The sequence below is a fragment of the Motacilla alba genome, chromosome 3 (genome assembly GCF_015832195.1).
Source record: "Motacilla alba alba isolate MOTALB_02 chromosome 3, Motacilla_alba_V1.0_pri, whole genome shotgun sequence".
In the NCBI taxonomy this organism is placed as follows: Eukaryota; Metazoa; Chordata; class Aves; order Passeriformes; family Motacillidae; genus Motacilla; species Motacilla alba.
In genome coordinates, this window is record NC_052018.1 from 54,226,143 (window position 1) to 54,253,460 (window position 27,318).

Here is a 27,318-nt window from a genome sequence, read left to right on the forward strand (position 1 = left end):
AGAATGAAATTGAAGTAATTTAGGGTGAACCATTCCAGATGCATGAAGTGAGTAGGCTGGCACTCATGACTAAATGCAAAAGTAGACATAGCCTCTCTATGTCAAAATTTAGGTGCTGAATTCTCATTTTGATAGATATGAAATATTTAAAAGGTAAAAAGTTATTTATAGACTCAGCCTGTCCCTTACTTTCCTTTACATTTCTGTTTAGATTTTCAAAACATTGTCCTATGTTATCTTCTCTCTCTTATGTTATCCTCTGTTTTTCTCTTTTCTTTGTCTCCATATCTTGCCTGCAGAAATCTGTACGTATGTTTTTCTTACTTGCAGCTTATAGCGTGCATTTTCCACAATTACTCACTGCTTACCACTAAAGCCTCTGCATGGTCCTCTATGTTTTTCATTCATTGAAATAGCTAAATAGTTACTTTTTGAGAACTTTTAGATAAAGTGACTTGGTAGCTAGTTTAACTCACATGAAACCTTAAGAAGCATCTGGAAGTTTTTGGTATGAGTGGTTTTGGTCAAAAAATTAGATATGCAGCTTTTAATGCTTTGTCAAAGCATTATTTTTATGGCTCTTATTATTACTGTTATTTTCATGTAATATGCATCTTTCTGGTAAATGCATGTTTGTCCCTTTCAGTGTCCACAAAAACCTCTACCCCCATGAGAGCCAAGAGTTGCATTCGCTAGTTGTATGTTGAGGGGCAAAAAAGGAACTTGAGGCTTAAAGGGACGCCAAAATATCGTGGTAAAATTATTTACTTCACCTGAGGAACAAACAAAAAAATAATTTGAAGTTTACTGTCACTGTTTTTAAATCTGCTTTCAGCACACTTAAAGAATTTTAATCTTGCGACCAGAATAAAACCTTTTTGTATTTGTGCACATTACAGTTAGTTCAAGAATTTATTTCAAGCTAATTTTAACCCAGTAATTCCAGAAACTACTTATGGAAACCAACCGGTTTGCATTAATTCAGCATTTTTATTCAAAATTTGGGTTTTTTTTTTTAAGCAGAAAGCAAATATTTAATTCATAAATGTATTTTGCTACAGGAACTGTTTTCCATAACCATCATCATTACCTGAAGTGTAGTTACATCTTAAAAATCCTGCTTTAACACCAGTGTTTGCTGCTATTGCTACTTTAACTTGATTCTAAATATTCTGAAATTGCCTTATTCAGTTCAGGTATCTTCCTGGCCTGTGTGTACCTCATACTTGCATATACAATCTCCTGAGCATTGTGTATGCAGAATTTTCTTGGATTTTATTATTGCAATGTTTAATTAGTCTCTGACACTATTCTCTAAAGCTCTGCCATGTTTTTTCTTATGAAGTTGCTGATGCAGACTCCAGTATTAAAAACCTAGAAAAGGAAGCAGATCGCCTGCTAGATAAAATCAAGCCAATCAAAGAACTCCAGGATAACTTAGGGAAAAACATTTCTCAGATAAAAGAGCTGATAAACCAAGCTCGGAAGCAAGCCAATTCGGTAAGTCCCATTTCTCAAAAAAAACTAAATGACCTTTGAGTATTGATGGGATTTTATTTTCTACTTTTTATTTTTTTCTACCGTGTGAATCCTTCCTAATTCTAAACATGCATAAACAGAGCAAATAATGGAGTATCATTTCTCAGAAAATAAGAGAATATTCTGATCATTTTCACTCTGTGTCTTGTTTCTTCATTTAAAAATTGCACTTGTTAAATGAATAATATCTGTAGGAATGAATATCAAAAGGTTATTTTTAAGAACTATTATAGGTGATAGTACAGCAGAAGAGTCTCAATATCATTGATTTTTTGTGAAAACAAAAATGTATTTTTCTGCTTCATCACTGATATTAAGCCCCTAATTTCATTTCATAGAATTTACATTACTCAAGAATGACACCATCTCAGACTCGCTGAATTTGTTGAGTATATCTGCTTTTCCCTTATTTTTGATTTTTCTCTGTCCAGTAGCAGCACTGAAGACTTGAGCTTAACAATATATTTCTAGTCCAGTTAGTGAGTTTGGAGTCCATCTCCCTGATTCAGTAATATTGTCAACTCTAGGATCATCCAGTTAGTACTGCGATTATTCAGCTTGTGATTTAAATAGCAAAGGAAAAAGAATCTTGTAGACGGTACTTGAGAAATCTTCCTCAAAACTGGTTGAAAAATAGTTTAAAAAAGTAATCAACACAATAATAGGATACTGGGAAAGAAGTGATAGGATAAATAATGGGATGCTGCTGAAAGAAGTTTTCAGCACATATGTGATGAAATCTGTACAGACCAGAAAGACAGGCTGCAGTAATGATATGTTTTGTTACATTCATCTTCTGTCTGAGGGCTTTGAAGTACTTAACTGCTCTGCATTTCTAAGGAAGTGATAGGAGTGAGATTAGGAATTTGGAAATTAGGAATATGGTCCTATAATGGATCTCCTTTTCAGCAGAGTTTGCCATAAGCATAAGGTGATACCATTATGTACATTTCCTCTAATGCATAAACATGTCTAGCTGGGATTGAAACACCATTGTACTGTAATTATGTCTGTGCTGGCTTTATGAAAGCGAACAGTAAAGTGTTTTTATCTGCGCTCAGAGCCCAAGGAAACCAATACATGGATCCAAATGCATGTGTCACTCAGCTGTGGAAATAAAACTTAGTTATGAATGCCAACTCCATTAGGGACTACATAAAAGCAGTGATAGACATAACTGTTGGTTTTAAAATAACTGTTAAAAGGTGTCTTAAATTGGCACAATCAAAGCTATTACAAGGGAAAAATAGATAATTATGACTATCCAACAGCAATATGCTGTAATTCCTTCAGGAGTGCTGTTTATTTTCCTAGCTGCATCTTCTACTTATAGACTATCTGTACTTCTAGAACTCCACTGTTACTAGCATTAGACCAGTATATCTTCTAGCTATTTTTAATCTACACAGTCTGTCCTTTAAATGTGAATTCTAAAAAGAGATTTTATTTCCTTTCACTAAACAATCCCAGAAAGAAAATTCGATTTCTACCTTCTTCGCATATCCAAGTAACTCCCTGGTACATGTAACAGAAAAATGTGAAGGAAATAAAAGTATAATAGTCTTATAATTATTTGGAAGCATCTACAGTTAATTCTGGAATAATAAGCAGTGAACTGAATTCTTTCTGTTATGCTTTTTTTGAAGATCAAAGTGTCCGTGTCCTCTGGAGGCAATTGTATTCGCACGTACAGACCAGAAATAAAGAAGGGAACATACAACACCATCATTGTCAATGTGAAGACTGTAGTTGCTGACAATCTGCTTTTTTACCTTGGAAGTGCCAAGTTTGTGAGTCTGTCTCCTGCCTTTCATGTCAGAGTTGCTCGGTCAAATCATAGTACTGACAAATAAAGAAGATGAGAGGCTTTTTTTTTTCACCCAGAGGCTTCAAAGCAGTAGTAGAGAGTCTAAAATAATCTAGACATTTACTGTCTTTGGTATTAATATAGAGATTTCTAAAATATGACCAGCAACTTTTTTACATATATCTTTATTTTAACTAGGTACGAAATAGCAGGCTTCTACATGAACTACATTACAGCTTTAAAATTCACAGTGCAACCAAAGTAATTTTGGAGTTGGTTGTGGGTTTTCCTTAGGGAATGAAGTAGCTAATCATATTGCATCTGTCAAAGCTCCTATTTATTGTAATTTTAAGTCAAGACTACAATTTCAAGCATAATAATGGTGAATGATTCAGTTTCCCATGAGGCCTATAGCAGACAGACTTCTAGAACAACCAATAATAATTCAGTAAATGGGAAAAGTATTCTATTTTTCAACATTTTCAGCATGTATTTTATTTTCCTAATACAAAATGAAAAGGCTAGATGGCATCATGGATCTCGACATCTTTCTGCCATCCAATGGATGTTTTTGTTCCTCTGAGTTAAATCCTTCTATGATGGCTGCAATATTAACATTCTGTAAGTCTGGCAGTCACTTGCTGCATATCACTGAGAGAAGTAATTTCCTGTCTTTAGCTTAAGATTCCCTATTTGAACCAATAAAAACAGGAAAAAGGGAGTCTCATTTTAGAGCAATGTAAGAATTAATGCTAATTCTTTACTGTCTACATGTGGGTTTCTGATGCTTCATTAGACCTTCTGAAATGTGAAAAGTTCTGAAAAAATTCCTTAATTAAAGCATGAGATCACTTCTATTTTCATGTTTTTCATGTAGACTGACTTCTTGGCCATAGAGATGCGCAAAGGCAAGGTGAGCTTCCTATGGGATGTGGGATCTGGAGTTGGACGGGTAGAATATCCAGATCTGACCATTGATGATGGGTTTTGGTACCGGATTGAAGCCTCTAGGTAAGTAAATATTTCATTTCCAAGATTTTAAAAAAGTGGCTGCTATGAGAAATTCTAGTCTGGTTTGACAAAAGGTTTTGGACCTGTATCCGTTAGTATCGAAAGTGTATACACTACGGTTTCTGTTGAAATGTCAATTGTTCTCTGTCAATAATTTTCTTTAATCACATATTTCCCCTCTAGCATTAACAATCTATGACTCCTTATATTTATTCCCTTTTGTTTATGTATCACTCTATCGATTGTCTTCTTCCACTAGCGTACTTTTAAAATCAGTTGCAGGTTTTGGCACTCGAATGACTACTGTTCTTTTCTCCTTGAATTTGAAAGAGGAGCAGCTTTTCTGAATTTCTGGTCTTGATACACTACTGCAAGTGAATGGTCTGTCACACAGCAGTATCTTGATTCTTATTCAGAATGCCATTCCCATAGGCAAAATGTCTCATCAAACAGGAAATATTTATGAAAGATACAGTTCATGAAAATTGAAGGAGGAGATATTCTGAAAGTTAAAATATATTTTGTAATTTGAGATCAGCTATTTAATGCCTTTGAACTTTAGAAATATAGATACATAAATATTCAAATCCCAATTTTTTTAGCTGAGGCTTGTATTTTTCATTCAAATAGCAAACACATGGCATATGGTGTAGTAATCACAGCATAAGGATTGCATAACTCTATAGCCTGTATCTTGAATAGATCTTAGTAATTTAGATAACATCAGCTGTATCGCAATTGGATAGAAAGCTGAGTAATTTCTCCTGCATCATTACAGTTAATTTCACATAGTATTAAACATAGAATGGGTAATATAGTTAGAAAATGAGAGAACAAAGGAGGAAGAAAACAAAGCACTCTAATTCTGGTAACATGCATAGCTCCCAGAAGAGGAAATGGCATTCAGTTTAAATAATTTAATGAAATCACAGAAATCAGCCATTTAGAGCAGAGAATTAAATAAAAGTATGGCACGGTCTCCAGAAGCTGGCTTAATGAAACCTTACTGCTGGGAAAATACAAACTGGGGTACAATACAAATTGTTGAAATCTTCACCAGTTCACATTATGCATACCAAAGCAGCTTCATGACACAGTAATGCCAGGCTTTCATTTACAAGAAAGCTGCTTCAGCAGAATATGTAGCCAGAATGGTATAAAAATCACACATCCTACAAAAGCCCATTACCTATTAGCTGGTTGTTCTGGATATATAGGATGTGCATGCCATTAGTTTCGAACAGAGTGCTGGATCAGCAATTTAGAATGATTACAGCTGCACAAATCAGAAGTACAGAGCAGTGTTTAGGAGAATTACATTACAGAGGCATTAGGCGGATTTGTGGGATTAAGATGAAGAGCTTGGGACTGATTTTGCATTCTTAAGGCAGACTTCACAAATCACATACCCTATGGAAGAATCTTCAACTCTGAACATTTTAGTCCATTTGATGGCTCTACTCTAACTCCCTTCCTAACCTGTTGGAGAATTATACTCATTTTATTCCCTCACACATTTTCTCCAAATTTCTGCTCAGTTCAGCCACAGATTTTTTCAGCCTGATAGAATGGCCTGAGCAGCTGGAGCAGGGCATCTGCTCATCATGAGGACATAAGATGAAATTCTGGCCTTACTGAATTTTGCCATTGTTTTCAGTGACGACAAGAATTGACAATAATAATGATATGGTGGTGTTAAACCCACCATAGGTTGATAGCCATTCTTAAGAATTCCAAAGGGCCTTAGAAAGAAAAGATGTGGCACAGAGGTTTGAAAATTCTCAAGTTCACTTAGCACTCTAAATAAAATCTTAATATGAAAATTCTGACTGTTGAGTAATGATCAGAGATGGTCAGTTTATGCATGCACCAAAATTTCCAGTTAGTTAGACTAAATTGATAATTACTGCATCAGTTTTCCAGGGACACTTTTAACTTTCATCAGCTTTTTTATTTAAAGCATACTGATCCTTTGCATTTTATTGTATGTTCAGATGTTATAATGGAAACCCCTTGAATTTTTTTTAATGGAATTGAAGTAAAATTTATTTATTCCTATAGGACTTTCTAAAGGAATTCCCTGTACTTTGATGGTACAGAAGTTTAACAAATGTCACTCACAAGTTACTTACCTGCTTACAGAATCAAATCTGATTGGCATCAAGATGCAATCAATCCAAGTATCAATTAACAAAGGAAAATCTGGCATAACAGTATGTGACAAAATGATTTAAAGCAGATTTACAACATGCAAATAATGTCAATTTTGTGAGACGGTCAGATGGATGAGAGAATATTTTTGAGACTCAGTAGATCAGTGTTACTTGACTTCAGTAGGCCTCAATTAGGAGCAGCACCTGATTAGTTGTGATTTTAATCAACTGTGATTCAAGTGTTACCATTGTTTTGATTGTTAGTGACAGAGTTTAAGCAGTGCCCTTCTTTTGAGGACAAAGGATGCCTGAATCACAAGTTCACTATAGACACATCCCATTTAGTTCAGCAAGAATTGAGTCTTAAAGTACTGTAGCCAATATAAGCCCTGCTTTTCAGTGAAGGTTTTCTGTGCTTTCTAGGGGTCAAGGAGCAAAGTTTACTATGTGGTAGTTTATAATTTAATGCTGATGACTTGCTAAAGTCATCTCATTTATATCATGCCTCTCTTTAGGAGCAAACACTGCGTGTCTTTTGACAGTTTTTTGTAGAATATAGAGTATGCTGAGTTGGAAGCACCGATCAGGATCATGAAGCCTAACTCCTGGCCTACTCCAGGACTCCCGCAAGAGGCACACCATGTACCTGACAGCGTTGTCCAAACACTTCTTGAATTCAAGCAGTCTTGGTGTTGTGACCTCTTCCACGGGGAGCCTATTTCAGGACTCAGCCACCCTCAGGATGGAAAACTTTTTTCTGATATCCAACCTAAACCTCCCCCAACTCAGCTTCATGCTGTTCTCTCAAGTCTTATCACTCATCACAGGACTAAATGGACTGCCCCTCCATTTCCCCTTGTGAGGATGTTGAAGTCTGCAATGAGGTGTCCCCTCAGTCTCCTCCAGGCTGAACAGACCAAGTGACCTCAGCCACTACTCAGAATTGGCTCCCCCTCCAGATTCCCCTTCAGACTCTTCACTGTTCTTGCTTTGAACGTGGCCCTGCTTTGGACTTTTTCTAATAGTTTAATGTCTTTTTTTTATATTGGAGCACCCAAAACTGCCCCCAGCACTCGAGGTGAGGTTGCCCCAGTGCAGAGCAGAGCGTTACAATCCCCTCCCTTGCCCAGCTGCTGATGCTGTGCCTGATGCCCCCTAGGACATGGGTGGCCCTCCTGGCTGCCAGGACTCATGTTCAACTTGCCATTGGCCAAGTCCCCCAAGTCGCTTTTCATGGGGCTGCTCTCCAGCCTCTCATTCCCCAGTCTGTGCGCACAACCTCATCCCAGGTGCAGAATATGGCACTTGCCCTTGTTAAATTTTATATGGTTAGTGATTGCCCATCTCTCTAGTTTGTCAAGGTCTTTTTGTCGAGGGCCTGTTTGCCCTCAAGGAAGTTGCCAGCTTCTCCCAATTTAATGTCCTTTCAGTGTCATTCTGCATATCAGCCACATAGTGCTGATGCATCCTCTGTAATCCTCCAGTTTTACAGAACTGACTATCACTAGAACAATATCTCATAACCTGATAACTTGTCATGCACAGGGTAGCAATGTCTTTTTGCTGTCAAGTTAGCCAAGATCTTTTTTCAAGCTCCATTGTCCTCCCTAAATAAGAGAGAATTATTTATAGAAGAGACTCCATTGTGAACATTTCAGTCTGTTTGAAGATGAAAGACATCCATACTATTTGTGAATTATTAGACATCCTAAAAAGTGTCAGTCTTCTCAGTGACTGTTGGTTTTTCAAGAATTATTACTTTTATCCCTTAAAGGGCTTCCCATCAGTAAACCTTCTGCTATAAACCAGTTGCACCTTATACCCACACAAGTCCGTGGAGGTAGAATCCACCCAAGACTACTGAGGGAGCCACTTTCAATCATATTCCAGCAGTCCTCTTCAGCTGGGGACATCCCAGCTGACTGCAAAGTGGCAAATGCGAGACCCATCTATAAGAAGTTTCAGAAGGAGGATTCAGGAACAATGTCTCTCCACAGTGTTCCTTCTGTTGTAAAAATATGTCAGCAAACTCCTTCTGTGCCAGTTACTACATCAAAGGAATAGAAAACAAACTGATGCAGAAACTGTTAATAAAGTCCATTGCTGGCAAAGTCCAATGGCGAAGTCCATTGCTGTTGTGTTGCCATCAATATTTGATGTGATTCATAAAGAAAAATGAAGTGAAATTCTTGAAGCTAATGGGATTTGTACCTGTTTGAAAAGCAGCCTGACGACTCCACTGCAAGAAATGCAGATTCTGTTTCTCACAGTGAAGGAAACTGAAGTGCTTTATCACTTCATTTCAGTTCAAATATAATCTAATAAACATTCTTTGTTTTGTCAATGCGAGGTCCACATCATGTGTGTAGTGACTTTTGTTCAAAAAGGACATTCAGGTAAGGAAATGCTCTGGTTCTGTGATGATGTCTTTAGCTTATGCAGGCATAAGAAGTGTCTGTTCATTTGTATCAAAATGAGGCATAATCAGGTCAGTCATGTGTGCTTCTACTAAAAGGCACCATTTAAAAATGAGTTTTCCTATGTTTGGTGTAACTACTGACTTTGTATGCTTAAATTATTTTTTTTTAAATCACTAGGACTGGGAAAAATGGCACAATATCGGTGCGAGCTCTGGATGGTCCTAAAGCCAGCATTGTGCCAGCCACATTCAGTGCAGTATCCCCACCTGGCTATACCATTCTGGACGTGGATGTTAACGCTGTGCTGTTTGTTGGTGGTTTAACAGAAAAAATTAAGGTAATGCCTTTTTTGGTGTTACTGTGTTAGCTGGCCGTTTGTGTGGACAAATTATGTTATTGCTTAAAATAGAAATAGTAAATTTTAATATGCTGGTATCATTGTAGTAGATACTTTAATTGCACTTGCACTTTTCAAAGGTAATAGGGATTTGCCTAGACCAGGGTGCACAGGTATGAGATTTCACTGCGCCCGATGTAACCTTCTGATCAGAAGCCCTGTATCTGGCTGTATTGATGCCACATTTAGCCCAAACAACCGATTCCTGCTGGATAGATGGATGCTTTACCTTGGACACACTGCTGCCCTAACAGGCTTTTGGTTCCTGAGTGACAGGAACTCATTTCTGTTTCCGTACAATTGTCCAGACATTGCTGGTCTCCTAACAATGCATGTAAGAGTATACTTTCCCCTGCTTTTGGGATTTTATCTTTCTCCTATATCCATAGTATCACCTCCTCCTTTGCAGTTTGCTTTTGGTGTTTCTGCTTTATTTTCTTTATTTTTGTTCCAGTTTCCCTCCCTGTTCCCCTACAGAAATCTATATCGTACCCCGATCTATTTTCTCTTTTTTTTGTCTGTTCATTTTTTTTGGTGACATCTTCTACCTTGCTGAACTTCATGGGATGAATAAAAGATGTATGCCAAATAGAATAGACAGAAATCTTTGAAAAAAATTATTCTCCAATAAAATCTAATTAGCAGTTATTTTCTAATGGCATTATTTACAAAACAATTTCAATCAACTATTCTGCTCCTGATCAATATTTTAGCATGAAAAGAAGCTCAAATTTAGACTTTCCCAAATAGTGAACTCACTGATCTTTTTTTACTCTCAAGGTTGTATATGTCCTCAAGTGTTAAAATAACATGGTGTGCAGAAAAATTGAAGTGCAAAACTCCATGTCAGAACAGCTGTTTTCAACCTTAGTAAGGTTGAAAAAATATTGTCCAAATATTTTCTGAAGAACTCTCTATATTTTCATTTTAGTCAGGAAAATCTTCCTGAGTTCTTTTTTTTTTTTCTCTCCAGGTAAATAAAGACAAGGGCAGCAGTAGGAAGGCTGTCTATTTTAAGTTTGATATGGCTGGTATATTTGCAATGTAGAGTTTTAAACACTGTCAGATTTGTTTTGTTCAAGTACCATCTCTGAATTAAAATATAACTTCAGGTTTTTTTGGGAATTTCTGTCATCATGTGGCACAGTTGTACGGCTCACAAAATGAAGACCTTAACCAAGACTTTTCTAAAACTGTGCAGCTCTTTGGACATTTAATCAAGTTTACTGGTGTATCTTAGGCCACTGACTCAGAAATCTACTTTTTCATATTATTGGGGTTTGGAATGCTTTAGATTTGTTCTACAGTTTTGTCCACATCCTGTTTTTGCATGCATTTCTGCAGAGTATTCAAAAAGAAAGTTCATTTTCAGTTTTTAAAAACATCTTTCATCTGACTTGTAGAAGACTATGATACTTAGATGTCATGAATTTCTTAGAAGTGACATTAAGTTCATACTTGTTGCTAATTAAAACCTATCCAATTACCCTGGGAAATATCAGTAGCACATTAAGTCTTTTGAGTCATACTTTTCCTTGAGTATTTTCAAATTGCACTTCTCCATATTCTCTTGCAAGATCTTAATATTTGTAATTGCTGTAAAAACAGCAGGTGCTTGTCTATCTCAGATAGCTAAGTGTATAGATTTTTAATCAGCTCATATTGATGAACTAAAATTTAAATGAATCAGGGTATTTTTAGAAGCATAATTTTTAGTGGAGTACTCTATGTACTGTCAACTATTACTACCTTCATCATGGTACCATGTTATGTTCTAATGAGCATTACTCTATGTGCATAACCCTAGGTTAATGAGCTCTGATGGGACATGTGTTTTAATTGCTTTGCCCTTTGCACATTTTTCTGCATCCAAAATTCAGCATGAACTGTTACAGTGGTAACAGTTGAGTTCTCAGTCTGTCTTTTAGCTTGGACAATCTGCTCAGTTTCCAGGATTTCAAGCATTACAAGAGAAATACTTTATTGTATTGTGGGCAAGATTGCTCACAGTCCTTTCTTGAAAGTCTGAAATGAAAACCCAGCTAGCCCTTGAACAGGTGAGAGCAGCAAGCTCTCTGAACAGCCAGGAAAACTTATGATGGAAGCCAAAGCAGCTCCTTGTTCTTCAGGACTTGTTCTCCTTAGGCCTTCCCAAGAGTCTCAAATCTAAAAAGTCTTTCCCATTCAGACTGATACAAAGTTCAGTTCACATTTTCACTGATCAGTTGTTCTGTAGGAGGACTTCTCAGATTAAATAATTCTCTTGATATTTAAAATATTACAAAACCTCTTATGGGGTTTTTTTATGATTTTATATGGAATTTTATATGGTATTTACTTTTACAATTTTTGTACCAGTTATGTTTTCAGATGCAGTAGATCACTTCAAATTCATTTCTAAGGAGGTTTGTGTTCCCTGTTGCAGAAGTCAGATGCTGTAAGAGTCACAACCTTCACTGGCTGCATGGGGGAAACCTTTCTAGACAGCAAACCCATAGGACTCTGGAATTTCAGGGATATCGAAGGTGACTGCAAAGGATGTGCTGTCAGGTAGGTAAAGCACCCACTGTTTCTTGTGCTTCCTTAGGGAACCTGCCTGAAGTGATGTTACATTTGGTGGTAAGTAGCAGGAATTCCACAGCAGCCATCAAATTCCAATGTGCATGCAACTGGAATTAGATTGCAATTTCTCTGAGAGGGGAATCAGCCAGTCTGGGTTGTAAGTGTGGTCACTGAGTTACCAGAACTGTGCTGGTGTGACAGGGCTGTGATAGAAGGGCTCCTGACAGCCAGTAACCAGGAGCAGTCAAAGCGTGAGAGAGCATGAGAACCACAGTGAACTGAGTCTGGCTCATGGACAGCTGTAATGAGGGTGCCTGCACTCCTACCTGGCATGGAGCAGAGTCCAGGGCCTCAAGGTGGCTCTCACAGCCACCAGGGTAGTGAGCAGAGACCCCACAAAAGAAAGGCATTTGCATTCTCAAAATAGAATGGGAAATCCTGTCCCCATCAGTGGGAGATTTGATAAGACATCAAACCAAGTTCAGGAAGACTCCCAGGAGATGTGCCCGCATTTCCCTATCCCTGCACTTTTTATTTTAACTTCACATGGCGAAAGAAAATGGTTGGAATTGTTCTTTTCAGCCCACAGGTGGCAGACAGTGAAGGAACGGTGCAGTTTGATGGTGACAGCTATGCCATGGTGAGCCGCCCGATCCGCTGGAACCCCAATATTTCCACAGTCATGTTCAAGTTCAGGACCTTCTCATCAAATGCACTGCTGATGTATCTTGCTACTGATGACTTGGTAAGAACAGCTAGCTAACCTCTACGCTCCTTGCAGGTTTCACACCATCTTTGCAGCCACTGAATTCATCGGCTCATGAAAGCAATTAGTAATTTAAGGCGCCACTATCCTGGTATGATGTTGCCTGGTATGACACTTCACTACTGGCCAACTGGAGACAGGGTTATAGTGTGCAGGTTGACTACCTAATGTTTACTGAATGGGGATCACTATGTTAGTCTGGGGAGAATTCCAGGTTTTCTGAATTTATTAATTAATTTTCCTTTATCCCAAATGTTTATGTGTGTGAACATTTTCAGTTGGTTTTGTCTGTTCATAGTTTAAGATATCATTGTGTGATGGCAGGGGGAATATGGGAAGAGACAAGTCTTATATAGAAATCCTACTCATATAAAGAAAATGTTTATGTTTTATTGAGTGGATTTAAAGGGGGAGTGGTGCAACGAATAAGATACAATAATGTTTTTCTGATATCTACAAATGATGACTCTTACAGTTAAAACAGAGAATAGAAACATTAGTTTTAAAGTTGTTTAAGGTTTTTATTGACACACAGTATCAAATGTGTGTGGAAAACAGGGAGAAATTATTTATAAAGTCACCTGTCCAGATCTGAATAACTCATCTTTGGCATCTCTGATCCAGATTGATTTGCATGACTGACAGGGAACAGGGTCTTTGCCTTATACTTTTCATATAGGCCAGAAATTATGTACAGTAGTTTCCACTGATGTCTTGAAGAATTACTGAGCACTTGCTACTTTACAAAAACTGTGTTGTGTAAGTCAGTCTTATTTCAGATTCCTGTATTTTGGAAATGATTATCAAAATAGCTAGAATTATCAAGGAGGAGGGTGCTCCTCCTGACTGACTATAGCAAAAGCTAGAATTTTATTATGATAATGAAATATTTATGTAGCTTTTCTAATGAACTTTTATTATTGAATATTGAAATCATAATTAAAGTCATTATTTTAGATTATTTTATATCATTATTTGTCACTTATTTATTTTTCTATGAAAAAAATATTTAATTGAAATCTCAAAAACACAAGCAACTGGTCCCTGGTATATTTTTTTTCTTGTGATACTGTCCCACCATATAAAAATTTGGAAGATGTTCTTTCTAATGATGCATGGATAGACATGCCTAAGCATCTAGAATATCGAGTTTGTTCAGTTTTACTCTGAGAAGAGGTGGAACTGGCCATGAGCAAAATGATAATAAAAATTTCTCTGGTACATTTGCATCCTGCATCATAGTTCCACCATTACTTACCTATTGGCTTTCATGCTGTCTAGGTCTCTGGGTATTTGTTTTGCTCTTTGTATCCTGCCAGCTCTTTTTCTGGAGATAGTGCAGCATATATCATTGCTTCAGTCAGCCTTCTCCAGTTGCTGCTTGGATACTGGTGTCAGTGGTTGATGAAAACAAGAGTGTTCATAGCTCTCTTTGTCTCCATCTCTCTGTTGCTCTGTTGCTTCCATAGATTACTCTCTGGAAATCTGGTAAAACATGACCAGTTTACCATCTTCACTATTTTTGTTTTCTACCTTGCAAGTTTAAGTCTAGCTGAGGTATGCAATAAATACACTAATTATAGTACAAACATACACTCAAAGCTGAGTATTAGTTTCAGGTAATTATAATGTCCATTTTTACCTTCAATCTAAAATAAAAGTGCAGCTATCCTGTCAAAATGGCAACTAAGATGCCAGCAAAATTCCAACTAAATTAGCAATCCAAGAGAGAATGTAAGGGCAAAAAAGAGCTTGGCCTCAGACTTTTGTACGTGAGAGTAAATGCATATGTTGTGGCATTTTTTAAAGCTTAAAAAATGTTGTCTGTAGTCACCCAGGATTAAAAAGTGTTTATTTAATGTCTCACGCCTCTTACCAAAATGGTCAAAAGTCATAATGGTGCATCTAACCCTTTTCATTAACAGAAGGATTTCATGAGTGTAGAACTCAGTGGTGGGCGTATCAAGGTCAGCTACGACCTGGGTTCAGGTACAGCTTCGGTTATCAGCAACCAAAATCATAATGATGGCAAGTGGAAATCTTTCACCCTGTCAAGAATTCAAAAGCAAGGTAAGTTCCTGTGGTGTCAGCAGCATGATTTTTCCAGTTATCTGTGCAGGGATGGTGCTGTGGGAATTACAAGTTCTGGTGATTTAGCTACTTCTTTTGTTTAGGTTATAGGTGTGTTGAGTTGCATGTGAGTGATTGCACTGTCAGATAGAGCTTTATGAAGGTAGCCTACTTTTCAGGCATGATTATTTTATACAGTCATAAGTTGCATTCTAAAATTCTTCTGACTGGGGAAAAAAGAAGTATTTTCATCACTTTCAAAAAAGACTTTTTCTCATCAAAAAGAAGTCATTTTCATCAGGTTCATGTTCCAAATTATGAAACACTCATGTGATTTTTGTTAGGACAGCAATAGCTTTTATCCTGTGCAGTCCTCACATGCTTAGCATATACCAAAGTGCTTAAAAAAAGCAGTGCCTTTAGTATTGATCATATCTAACTAGACAAACACCACTAATTTATCTTTCCTAATGATGTGCATTGTGTCATGAACTGAATCTGCATGGAAACAGCTGGGAACATCTCCAGTAGTTCTACTAATTCTTCAACATGTTACTGGCACAAAATGTGAAGTAGTGGAATTTGATAAGATCACAAAGACTACTGGTTATCATGCTGGCAAAACCCTTTTTTTGGTTTTGTAGTCTAGTTTTTGGGCTGGTAGAATCTTATCTGAGCCAAATTTGTTCTACTTGTGGCTACTGTGACATACTCTGTGCTTTTGCAGTTTGAACTTTTACTGCAGTCTGAATCTTCAGGGTCACCACAAGCCCCTAATCACATTCGTCTGCCTCTGCCCCCTGCAGTGCCAGCTCTCTACCTGCCCTTCACACCTCACACACAGTCCCTCTTCCTTGTCATTTGGCCAAAGTAGACTTGGAAGTTGGGACAGTGACCCAAGTAATTTAGTGATCTCACCTGCAGATTTGCTGCACCTTTAGAGGAGGAATGTCTTATTGCTAGCCAGTTATCATAGTTCATACTTAACCCAGGAAGTATTAATATAAAATACAATGTCATTTAATTGTAATTTATCAATAGCATTCAAACATCATGGGTTTATAAAAAAGGTACAGGTATAGAAATGAAAGGAAAATTGTTTTATTGAACTTTATAATGTATTTATATGTATATGTATTTATATGTGTTTATATTTATATGTATTAATCCATACATTAAAAATATACATGGAACGGACACCTAAAAAGGATGGTTGTATGTAGCACATCACTGACTGCAGACTGAGATTGGACATGACAGCAACTCAGTGCTTTGGGTTTGTAAGTGGTTTAGAGTGACTGATCACCAATCTCTGAGGCACATAATGACACTGCTTAAAACACTTTTACACTAAAAATCCTGTTCAAGAGGCAATCTTTGGATTGAGATCACAAATTAAATGTAAAATGATCTCTTGTCATGACTATGTCCTGAAGTTTTAGCTCCAAACTACAGTGGCACAAAGAAGGCACCAAATTGAAACAGGTTTAGAGAATATATAAAAATAAAGTGTACAGAATTGCTATAGCTTTTCAGGTTGTTATGGAAACAGAAAAGTGCAGCTTTCTTTCCCTGCCCATAATTGATAATGTGGAAATCCAGTATCCTAATTGCAAAATACAGCCCTCCTTGCCTCTTCCCTCACCTGCTAACCCTCCAAATGTTTTTCTGTTGGTTTCTAACATTAAAACATCATTGTTCATGATGGATATTTTGTAACTAATCTCAAATGTCTTTTAGCCAACATATCAATTGTAGACATAGATACTAATGAAGAAGAGACCATAGCGACAACTTCTACAGGCAGCCACTTTGGACTCAACTTAAAAGGGCACGAGAAAATATATTTTGGGGGATTGCCAACCCTGAGAAATCTAAGGTAACGTGGCTCAAACCAACTTCTTTAGTCTTGGTAAGGGAATGTAAATACAATGTATTTATTCTCTGCATTTGCTTCTCGAGTTCATTTGCACTAAGTGAATGGTGAATTCCCAATGTACCCTGTACTGCCACAGCAGAATAGTGCTTTATTTGCATATGTTTTGTATTTCACACAGCTCACCTTACACACATACAATGGAAATTACACTTGCAGTGCAGTGCATCTTTCTGATTCTGTGCAAGAACCATGATGTAGCTGTTTCTTTAAGTATTTATTTGCTGCACAGAATTTGTGGCTGCAGATTCAGAGAACTGGCTCAATACCTTTACAAAATTAAGGACAAATGTTTACTTTGTGCATGAGTAAAAAAAAATTACCTGCAGACTACTCCACATGAGATTACTGCTTGATGGGTATCCATGTTTTTTCACAATTAGTGTCAGTATACTTTAAATATGTATTAAAATATTTTGCTTAGATATTATTTAAATTATTTGTAGATTTTAGTTTCTGGTCTCCTTAGATAAAATTCCTCCTGTGCTCAAGACTTAAAGAATATGATATGGTACTCTTTGTATATTTAATTTAAGCAGAATGAAATCTTTTCCCTTCAGAAGTCTGATCCTGAATTTCCTACACAAATAAAATTCCCAATAATTATTATTTAAGTATTGCACAGTAATATTCACAAATGTTAACTTCAACATAAATAAACTAAATAAATGGGATAACACATACTTGAATTTAGTGACTTCCTTTCATGGCTTTAAATAGACCAAAAAACTTATTTAAAGTTTAAATGAATATTCAGCAGTTTTGCAATGACAAGAACAAGAGAATTCTGTGCGACAGTGAACAGATGAGCAGCACAGGAACAGGCCCATTAATCTATGTCAGCTTTAACTAAATGGAATAATGAGAGCCTTGAAGTGGTCTTGTGCACAAGGAACTGTTGTGTTTAATCCACAGACTCGTCTGCCACTAAAAGAATGGACATATTTGTTAATTTATTAGGATAATCATTGACCTCTGATGTCAAATCACCCAGCAATAAAAAGATCTAAGATCTATTTTACTCATGAAATAAAACACTGTATTATGTAATTGTGAAATCACACCAGTGCATAACAAAAAGTCTAGAGCAATTATCTTCCACTTCCTTTGTGGCTGCCCAGAAAATCAGTGTACCACAGATACTTTGACCTGTGGTAACCGTTCTGCCTACAGCTATGATTTGTCAGTGCCTGAGGCAAGATTAACGCTATGGTAAATTAGAATCAAAAGTAGTGAAAGGGGGATTAGGGCAAAGCTGAGCTACTGCGAACAATAGACACTGAGGTATCCATGACTTTGTAATTATCAGGCCGTGTCAGTTCTGCCAAGTTCTTTTGCATGGTTTGCTTTTGCTCATGACCAAATATAGTATCAAGTTACAAAAACCCTCTGATGTGTTATGTTTTAAGGCAGCTGTTTGCAGAGTAAACCTGTTGATTGTTATAGCCTGGTAGTGTACCTAGAATCTCACCTTTTATTATACTATTTGTAAATGGTGTACACCTCCTTCAATGTGAAACGGCTGAACCTTGCTACTAAGTATCACAGAAGAACGAAACAAGAAGTACCACTTGCTACAATTAATGCCATGTTGTTGTTTTCTTTTTCTTTTTTTTTTTTTTTTTGTCTTTCTTTCTCGCCCCAGTATGAAGGCAAGGTAAAAACAATCAGATTATTTGCATGACTTGCATGTGTCTAGTTGAAGTGCAGCTTGAAAGCACGGGTGGCACCGCAGCAGCAGCAGCTTGGGCAGCGTTCAGAGCAGCTGCTGCGCTAAGGCTCTTCGCTCGGCCAGCTGCTCCTGCCGCAGCCAGCGAAGCTGCTCCCGAGTGCTCACCACCGTCACGTTCCACGCTGTGCACACACCTCCACGAGCAACTTTTCTCTTCCACCGGCGGCCGCTGCCTTCAGCCGTGCGCTGCTCGCGGCGCTGCGGCGCCGGGAAGCGGAGCTGCGGCTGCGCTGCTGACCCGGCTCCCACCGCCGGCCGCCGGAGCGCTGGGCTCCCGCGGGACGTGGGACTGCTCCGAGGCAGTGAAGTAGTTACTGACGAGAGCATGAGAGCGAGGGGGAGGGTTTTTTTGTGAAATTCACCACTTCTCACATTCAGAACAGGAGTATGGTGGGGGGAGAGGGGAGGTCACCTGTTTCTGACTGCATTTTCAGTTTGCAGCTATTTGTATCCGTTGCTTTTGCTGTGGTATGCTCAGATATGAAGAGATCTTTGCTGTGTTTTGCAGCCTAATTCCTGGCTTGAATTGGAAAAATACAACTTCATCCCCACACTCCTGCCCTGAACTTTAGAAATATTATTTCCTCTCAAGCTCCAGAAATTGCTGGGGTTTTTCCCTCAAAACTGGCCTATTTTGGCAAAAGAGAACTAACAAAAAAACCCAAAAAAACAAACACAGAATTATGCAAGTTCTTAGTGAACTTGGACCTTATTTTGGAAGCGAAGAAAGGAAAAAAGAAGTCTTAAGAAAACAACAAGCAAGTGTTCAGTGTTTGCAAAGTGGTTGAGCCAGACAACCCACAGTGCTCGCTTCCAACCTTACCCATTCTGTGATTCTGGGATACGGGTTGGGAATTATAACAGCAGCTGTTTGTAACAGGACAGGATGTGGACAGTCTGTCACTGGACAAGGCAGGAAAGGTAGTATCAAGAATGGTTTCTGGATGGCAAAGACTGTGGGCACCAGTGACAATGAGAACAGCAAAACTGTTCTTCCGCTGCGAGATAAATCCCTAAAGGAACAGGAGAAGAGCTAGGGCGAAAAAAAGAAAAATGAAAGGTGAACATAGCTACTTGACAGTAAATAAAGCAGCATATGGATCATTTAAGTAAACCAGATGCTTGCTTTAACTTATGCGGAGAGTACTAATTTGCCAGAGAATACATCATGCTTGCTCAGTTGGCTATAATGCAAAGAATGGCTTTCAGTGCCAAATTGTGCAGCTGATTAGTATCTGTGCAAATTGGTTTTATTTTGTAATTAATATTCTTTAAAATGTTTTCTTTCCTTCCAGGGAACTGAAGTGGTTGTTGCTTCCCCCCTTCCCCACCCCACCCCAGTTTTCAGTCCTTATTTGTTTCCCAAACTAATTTTTCTCTCTTCCAGCTGTTCATACTATTCAGATACTCTAGTAAACACTCATGGGTAATACTTTTTAGTGAATTAAATAGTGCGGTTTTTTTTCTTTTTGGATTTACTCTCCATGGTCTCAATGGCACCTTTTTTTCTGAAGTGACTTTATAAGGCTTTTCTTCTGGTGAGCCTGGTTCAGATGTTACCAGCATTTATGGTCTCACTCTGGTGTACCCAGGCCTGGTAAATCGTACTTTTGCAATCAAACATGATAATTTTGGTGCTACTTTCAAAGGGTTTCTTATTTCCTCTCATCAGCCAGCTGATGAGTCAAACATGGAACTGGAATTCCATTACAATATTTTCCTGTTTTGGATGGATAGTTACGTTCTGTAACAAACCCAAGTGCTTTGTTTTGTTTAACTGCCTAAAAAAGTCAGAGGTATTGCTGTGTCTTAAGAAAATATGCAGCAGTTTTCATAGGAAAGATACTGGAAATATAAATGTCAGTCCACCTGATTGCATTTCTGAAGCTTGTGGGCAAAAACTTTATTCAAATATTTGTACACTGCCAAAGCTCTTCTTTCCTTGGATCTAGCATGCAAAAAGAGGAATGAAAAATGTCTTCCAGTTAAAGTCTCTCCTTACTGTTATGATTTCCTAGCTTGCATCTTTCTGCTTTGCCTAAGGAACAGCAACTTCCTTATTTCGTAGTCATTGCGTTTTAACACCAAAGGTGATAATTCTCCTTTATCAAAGGAAAAACACAGAAAACAACACCACCAACCAAAAACCCTTAAAAAAGGAAAGAAATAATTGAGAAGGGAACTGTTGTCAGTTGGAGATGAGATGAACCTCTTGTTACAACTTTGAGTGATGCAAGGCAGAGTGCAATGTGTGCTGATAGATTGTAGAAGGCAACATGTATTGAAGTGTATGTCTGTAGTTAAAATAAAAATAAAAATCAAGCATCTGTGCAACTGAAAGTGTACATATGTGTGTCTGGCTGACTGTTCTCCCTAAACTCTATTTTTGAAAATACATTGTACTTCTAAATGTTTTTTAGGCCTGAAGTCAACTTAGAGAAATATACAGGTTGCCTCAAAGACATTGAAATTTCAAGAACACCCTATAACATATTGAGCAGTCCTGACTTTGTTGGTCTAACCAAAGGATGCACACTAGAGGTTAGTCTGATTTCCATGTATTTTGGCCTTAATGTTTATAAATGTTTTCTGGTTTCTGATTTTATGGCATAGTAGATTAATTGTATGTGGTATATTCCTTGGGATGGGAATCTAACCTTAAAATCCAAACGGTTACATTAAAGAGAAAGAAAAATGAGTAAGTCTGACCAGCAAGTAGACCAGTTTTTCAGATCCTGACTTCTTGGAGAGTATCCCTGGCCACTTGTGATATCCCTATCCCTAAAGGGTAGGATTTTCTGAACTGCTTAGCAGTGGTTTAGCTTTGTTTCAGCTGACTAAAATGGTAATTTTTGACATTAATGAAGATAGGCATTGGCAACACTGCAAAACTAAAAAAAAAAAAATCTGATTAAAATCTTATTAAAATACAAGAATTTAAATTTTTTAAATTTTTATTATAAAGTCATTCACGACATAAAACCTCAGGTATGAATACTTGCTGTCATGAGCTGGAAGGCACATTTCTTACTGATCACTAGGAATGTGCAAAATTGGTGTTGCTATTTTAGCTTTAAATGCATCTGTTTTCAGTTGTTGCTGCTTGTAATTAACAGCCTTTCAGTGCATATAGAATTCAAGGAATCTCATCTGAAATTTGGGAGAGAATTTAGTAATTTTCCACAGAAAAGTCTTTTTTATACAAAAAAAAAAATACTTCCACTGACATTTGTGTCCCAATAAGTAGTTTGTATTTCTTCCCTGGAAATCTCTACTGTATAGGATACTTTTGCAAGCAGATGGAAGATAGCCATCAGATACCATATATACCATATATCTGATATTCCATATCAGATGCCATTGCAGTAAATCCAAATGAGTTGTTGTTGATTGGATGGTGTCCAAATTTTTTTTCTACAAAACAACGAAACTTTACTTTGAACAGCAACTGGAACTTGGCTGGGCCAAAATAAAGACGAGAGCCCTATTTTGCTGTGTTTATCCATTGTACTTTTGGCCTTCATCAGAGCAAAAAGTACACAACAGTGCACTAGCATCCCATCCTCAGATGGGCTTTTAGACTAGATTAGTTATGAGACCCATATTTTCAAGTTTGTGGTAAAGCTAAATTGTAAACAAGCAGATTGTTAAAATGCTTTTAAATCTTACAGATTTGGCTTCAAAAAATTAGATAGAGAGGTACATATTTGGTTTGATTTTTAGTATATTCTTTCTGAAACAGAAAAGAAGGATAGTTGTGTTCATTTTCTTTTGTTGCTATGAATCTTAGGAAGTACTTTGCCTTTCACATTATTTCATGAACCACTCAAGGTTTTAGAGTATGAAATCTATGAAATCTAAGTGGATTAACCCTTTTCTTGGGGAAATAAATAAAGTATTCTAATTTTATAAACAAGACATAGGAAGATTAAAAAGGAGTGAAGCAAAAGTAAGGGATAAAGACTGGATATGTATTCAATCATTAAAATGTCCTCAGATTTGAGAGAAAGGTTGGCACCACCAGCAATGATTTTATTTGGCATAATTTTTTGTTTCTAGACCTGGAAACAGTTTTGCTGTACTGCAAAAATGGCAAACTACTTTAGAAAAAGTCACTCACTGCTTCTATAGATTGGTCTTCCACAGCTGGAAGAATACATGAGTTGGCAGTGATGGCAGAAAATCTTTGGGAGTATGCACTGACTTATTATCTGATGACATATTCTGCTCTTTAGGTTGCGGTAATGGCTACTAATGTCTGAAGAGTTGGGCCGTGTGCAACAAGCTTCTTTTATGACTCTGAGTAACCAAGAAAGCAGGGGTGCTTTGTGAAGTAATGGAGATTAATGAAAAGTATTCTCTCAGCACATCTGACAAATAATAGTTTACATTCATATTGGGTTTTATGACCTATTGGATAAATTTAAAAGCACACTCCAGCTGTATTAACTCAATGGAAAACACATATATAAAATAAAAACAACCTTGAGCAGTTATTTTTAATCCAAGAGGATATATCGACATAAAACTGGAACTTTGCCTTCCTGTAAGGCAGGATTCCACAAATACCATAATGATGCCAGATGTAAACAGATAAACTAAAAGTATTTGCAGAACACTTTGAGGAGTAAATTGCTAAGTGTTTGTTATTACTTTCCATCTTTTCACACTAGTTATATTTACATAGTTGTTTATTTTAGTTTAGAAATCTTCCTGTGCATTCATAATGTTGCTTTTAATTCTACTAATGCACTTTCCTGTGCTCTCCTTCCTGCAGAACATTCACACAGTCAGCTTCTCCAAGCCAGGTTTTGTGGAACTGCAGCCAGTCTCCTTTGACGTGGGCACAGAAATCAATCTCTCCTTCAGCACCAGGAATGAGTCCGGGATCATCTTGTTTGGCACAAGTGGCACAATTGTCCCCCCCAGGAGAAAGCGCAGGCACTCTGCAAGGAAAGCTGCTCCTCTGAAGAGAAAGCGCAGGCAGACAGGACAGGTAAGAGGAACCCGGCAAAAGATTAAAAAAACCTCCCACAATTCTACTGAACTGCCAGAGTTTGTTTCAAGACACTGCCAGATGTTGATGCTTAAGTTAAAATTCAGGTATTTGGAATAAATTATTTCTACAGTGTCATCCTTCATTGATGAAGAATTTAATAGAAGCTCAGAATTGGGGTTTTTTTTTGTCTTGATGAAATTGTTTCTCTTACAGATTTACAGTCATGTATCCATTGCTTGTTGCTAAGCAGCAGATTTGGTTTTCTATTATTCACCATGCTGGGTTTTTTTAACCAAACCCAAATATTAGAAAATACTGTTCTTCACTCATTTTGAGGACTACTAATTCACTATTATTACCTGGAAACTCTCTCAATCCTGTTCATAGAGACATAAATGAGTATCATTCTAATTTCCCTGAGACCAAAAGAAAAAAAAAGGTGGTGGACACAGCAAAGATAAGCCCCATGTTTGGCATCACTGATCTGAAATTTAAGACTTGAGTGCTCTGGCCTCTCCTTCTCTCTCATAAAATACAAACTTGCTGTATTAGTCCACAGTGTCTGAGTGACTGGTAAAAGTGTGATTACTAGAAATTGTTAGAAATCATTTGAGTCTTGATTAAATCTTGATTAAAATCCTGACAGACAGGCACATTGCAACAGCAATGAACAGATTGTGTTGATGCATTTTTTGTTCAGGACTTCTGGGAAGTGGTATTTCATTATTCTCCTTTCTGGCTATTTTGGAAGAGAGCTCTTGGTGACCTAGAGTAACACAATCCAGGGACAGCACATTGTAATGGCTCACCTGGATGACATTATCTTCAGGTTAGGGGCTCCTTCATCATTCCCCAGGTCTTCAGGTAGCAGAGGTGAACATGACCTCTTATTGCTATACTAACTGGAGTTTAGATCCTGAAATCTGCCACAATATGATACTGGTGCTAGAGTAATTACTGGCATGATTTGCCAGTCCTCCAAACACAGAACTCAAGCTGAGATCAATGCACTTCAGGGTTTAGATGAGTTTAAGATGATGAGTTTAAGAGCAGGTCATGTAACAACATAAATGAGAAGAATGGTATGTTAGAAGTCTCCGTTCTTCCCTGTAAATAGATAAAGAGTTAAATCTTCTGTTGACATTTTCCAGCATGACCTCATTTTACCCCTTCCTCATTATAAAAATGCTGGAGTCTGAGCATAGCAGCAGCAGCAGAACTGAAACAGCAGTGTCTTGTCTATGGTGAGCACATTAACAGCCAGTGTAAGACAATAAAACATACATATTAATGTAAAACTAAGTGAAATAATTTCTTTCCAAATGTAACTTATCTTTTCACTCCAAAATGCACCTTGCAGGCCTACTATGCCGTGTTCCTGAACCGAGGTCGGCTGGAAGTGCACGTCTCCACTGGGATCCGGGATCCGCACAGAGTCACCATCAGGCCGGAGGCTGGCGAGTTTCACGATGGCAGAGCACATTCCATCCGGATAGAGCGAGCTAGAGGGTAACAAATACCCACAAGTGCTACGGGCCACACAGCACAGCTAATTCAACGAAGCCAATGCGTTAATGGCTTTGGCAATCCGTGTAAATGCTTCTTCTGAGACAAAAAATAACTTGTTTCATTCCATCATTATCCAGATATTCTTAGAAAGAAGTTTGACAGATTATTGTTCTGAAGAGCTGGGTTTACATGCTTTTGTAGGCTACCAGCCTGTTTCTCCAGCCTTGTGTTTTCCTGAAATGGCATCTTTAATCTTCTGATTCTTTGCAAATATATTTTATAAAAGAATCTGTGGGTGAGAAATTCTGCCATGGTGCAATAAATCTCCTTTTCAGGACATATAGAAAAATACCATTTTCAAAGAGTTCAAACTGCAACAGCGCAGCAGACTTTAGCCTTTTTGAGATGCCATGTGCTGGACACAGTGATGCCCAGCTAAATATGGCAAAACAGTGAAAACACAGTCCCTCTTTTCTGATTGGAAAAGCCATTACCGACCTTCTCAAACCTTCTCAGTGTTTTACACTGAATTTCTCTTTAATTCCTTTGCCCTTTTTCAGACATTTTAAAACTTTCTTATTATACTTCACCATTCAGAAAGTGACTAGAAACAGCACTACTGTAGTGTGTAGGACTCATGAAGACAATAATATTTATGGCCTGGAATAGCCCTTGTTCCAAGCAGGGTTTATTATGGACATTTGAACATACAAATGTGTGCATTGGATTCGTGAACTATGCACAATGTTCTGTGTTGTTAAAAGAAATCAGAAAGAAGATGTGACATCCAGCATATTGCAAAAGGCACTTATCCACTTCACCCTCTTACCCCCACAACAATGCAGCCTTCGTGACCAGCCATTCCTGTCTAGTCCCCAGGTGCCCTTCTGTCCACTCTGTAATTTACTTTCCTTTCTGTATAATTTTCTGACTGAATTTCTATTGTATTGCTGAAAAACCTCTCACAAATAATGCCTCCAGTCAATAAGACTCCTCTACTTCGATGACTAGGTCAAAGTCAAACCATAAATGCTTTGGGAAAAAAAGTTTTTTATGAAATGGATAACTGTATTTTGTGATACATTTTGTGTCACAAAACACAAATTGTGGCAGAATTGTGGTTTTGTGGCAGAACACAAATATGCAGATGATAATAAAAAGCTCTAAACAACAAAGTAAATTCTTTTATGCAGTGATGTAGCAAGTACAGTTAGCTTGACCTTATGAGGGTACATGTGAGAGTACATCACGGCAAAATTGCCGTACAATGCCATCCAGTGATGGTGCTTGTTCAGATGAGACCTCTGTGTTTTCAAAGTAGCTTTGTTACAAAACAAATGCCTGAACTCTGAAGTTTTTGTAGGCTGGAATGGATATGAAAAGACATAAATTAAGATTAACCCTTCCACTGCTCATCATGATCACAAGCTTTATTTTTTAAATGTGAGGAACACCCTGTGAAAACTCTGCAGAGATATAATTGTCCATATAATTATGAAAAATTATATTGTTGGAGACTAATGTACATCATTGCAGACTGATTTTGGGTCCAGTCAGCTTGGACCCAGAATGTTTACGATGATTAGCCATGGCTAAAATGCAGCAGCAAAAAGGATAACTTGAGTCTTGACAATATGACTTCCCTACACTTCCTCAGAAGGCAGAGAAGGGAAATATCCTCTCTGGGACACTTCGTGGAACCTAAATTAGTCTATTTCTCTGAACTGCCTCCAGAGAAATCTCTCTCCTTCTGTTTCCACTGCTGAAGGGACTGGGAGATATCATAGGGATTGTCCTGAAAGATAAGTCTTTTAGTAACTGCTTTCTCTAACCCTTTGAAAAATTAATCACATTTCTTACTCTGCAGCTTTCCAAACCAAATTAATTCATCCAAAACTATGAGGAAACTGGACAATTTACACATAGTAAAGCACTTATGTAATTCAGGTGCTTAAGTCACTGTCCATTTCTGTCTAGGATGTGTGTAAATAACAAAGCCAAGCATTTTGTATTTGAAAACAGGTCTTTTTTCCATAAGCATTTTCAATATTCAGTTGCTTGCATTTGTAATTATAGTTAAGAAAGAATATCAGAGTTCAATGTAATTTTGCGGTTGAAAAAAGGGTATTTATTTGCCAGAGACTGATTAGTCAGCCAGTGGTACTGCAGAGGCTCCTCTCTTCAGCCTTAACAGTAACCATGGGACTGCTTTGTCTTTTGCTTGTGCCATGTGAAATACCCATTGGAATGAATTATAGCACCTGTATTGGTACATTGTGAACAATCAGCAGTTTTCCTCCCCTGCCACCTCCCCCAGATGAAGCTATGAGATCTTTAAAAAGTGTACTGTATGTCTGCCATTGATCCTGCAGTCAGAGCAGTCTGGTTGTGTCCCAGCAAGAAGATAATAAGGAAAT

The 27,318-nt window shown here is 37.6% G+C and overlaps 1 protein-coding gene across 6 annotated transcripts in view; it reads left to right on the plus strand.

The window, feature by feature from the left end:
* LAMA2 (laminin subunit alpha 2) overlaps positions 1–27,318 on the plus strand; it is a 335,487-nt gene that overhangs the window by 290,436 nt on the left and 17,733 nt on the right. For 3 of the 6 annotated variants that reach the window (XM_038132678.1, XM_038132681.1, XM_038132682.1), the window contains 13 exons: positions 300–305; positions 1,346–1,500; positions 3,186–3,329; positions 4,224–4,357; positions 9,108–9,267; positions 11,753–11,877; positions 12,472–12,634; positions 14,581–14,725; positions 16,466–16,604; positions 18,307–18,318; positions 20,814–20,934; positions 23,171–23,389; positions 24,753–24,901. In XM_038132678.1, the coding sequence (XP_037988606.1) occupies positions 300–305; positions 1,346–1,500; positions 3,186–3,329; positions 4,224–4,357; positions 9,108–9,267; positions 11,753–11,877; positions 12,472–12,634; positions 14,581–14,725; positions 16,466–16,604; positions 18,307–18,318; positions 20,814–20,934; positions 23,171–23,389; positions 24,753–24,901 (1,672 nt within the window). The remainder of the gene's footprint in view (positions 1–299; positions 306–1,345; positions 1,501–3,185; positions 3,330–4,223; positions 4,358–9,107; positions 9,268–11,752; positions 11,878–12,471; positions 12,635–14,580; positions 14,726–16,465; positions 16,605–18,306; positions 18,319–20,813; positions 20,935–23,170; positions 23,390–24,752; positions 24,902–27,318) is intronic. The other 3 variants (XM_038132680.1, XM_038132683.1, XM_038132679.1) reach the window with 2 other exon arrangements.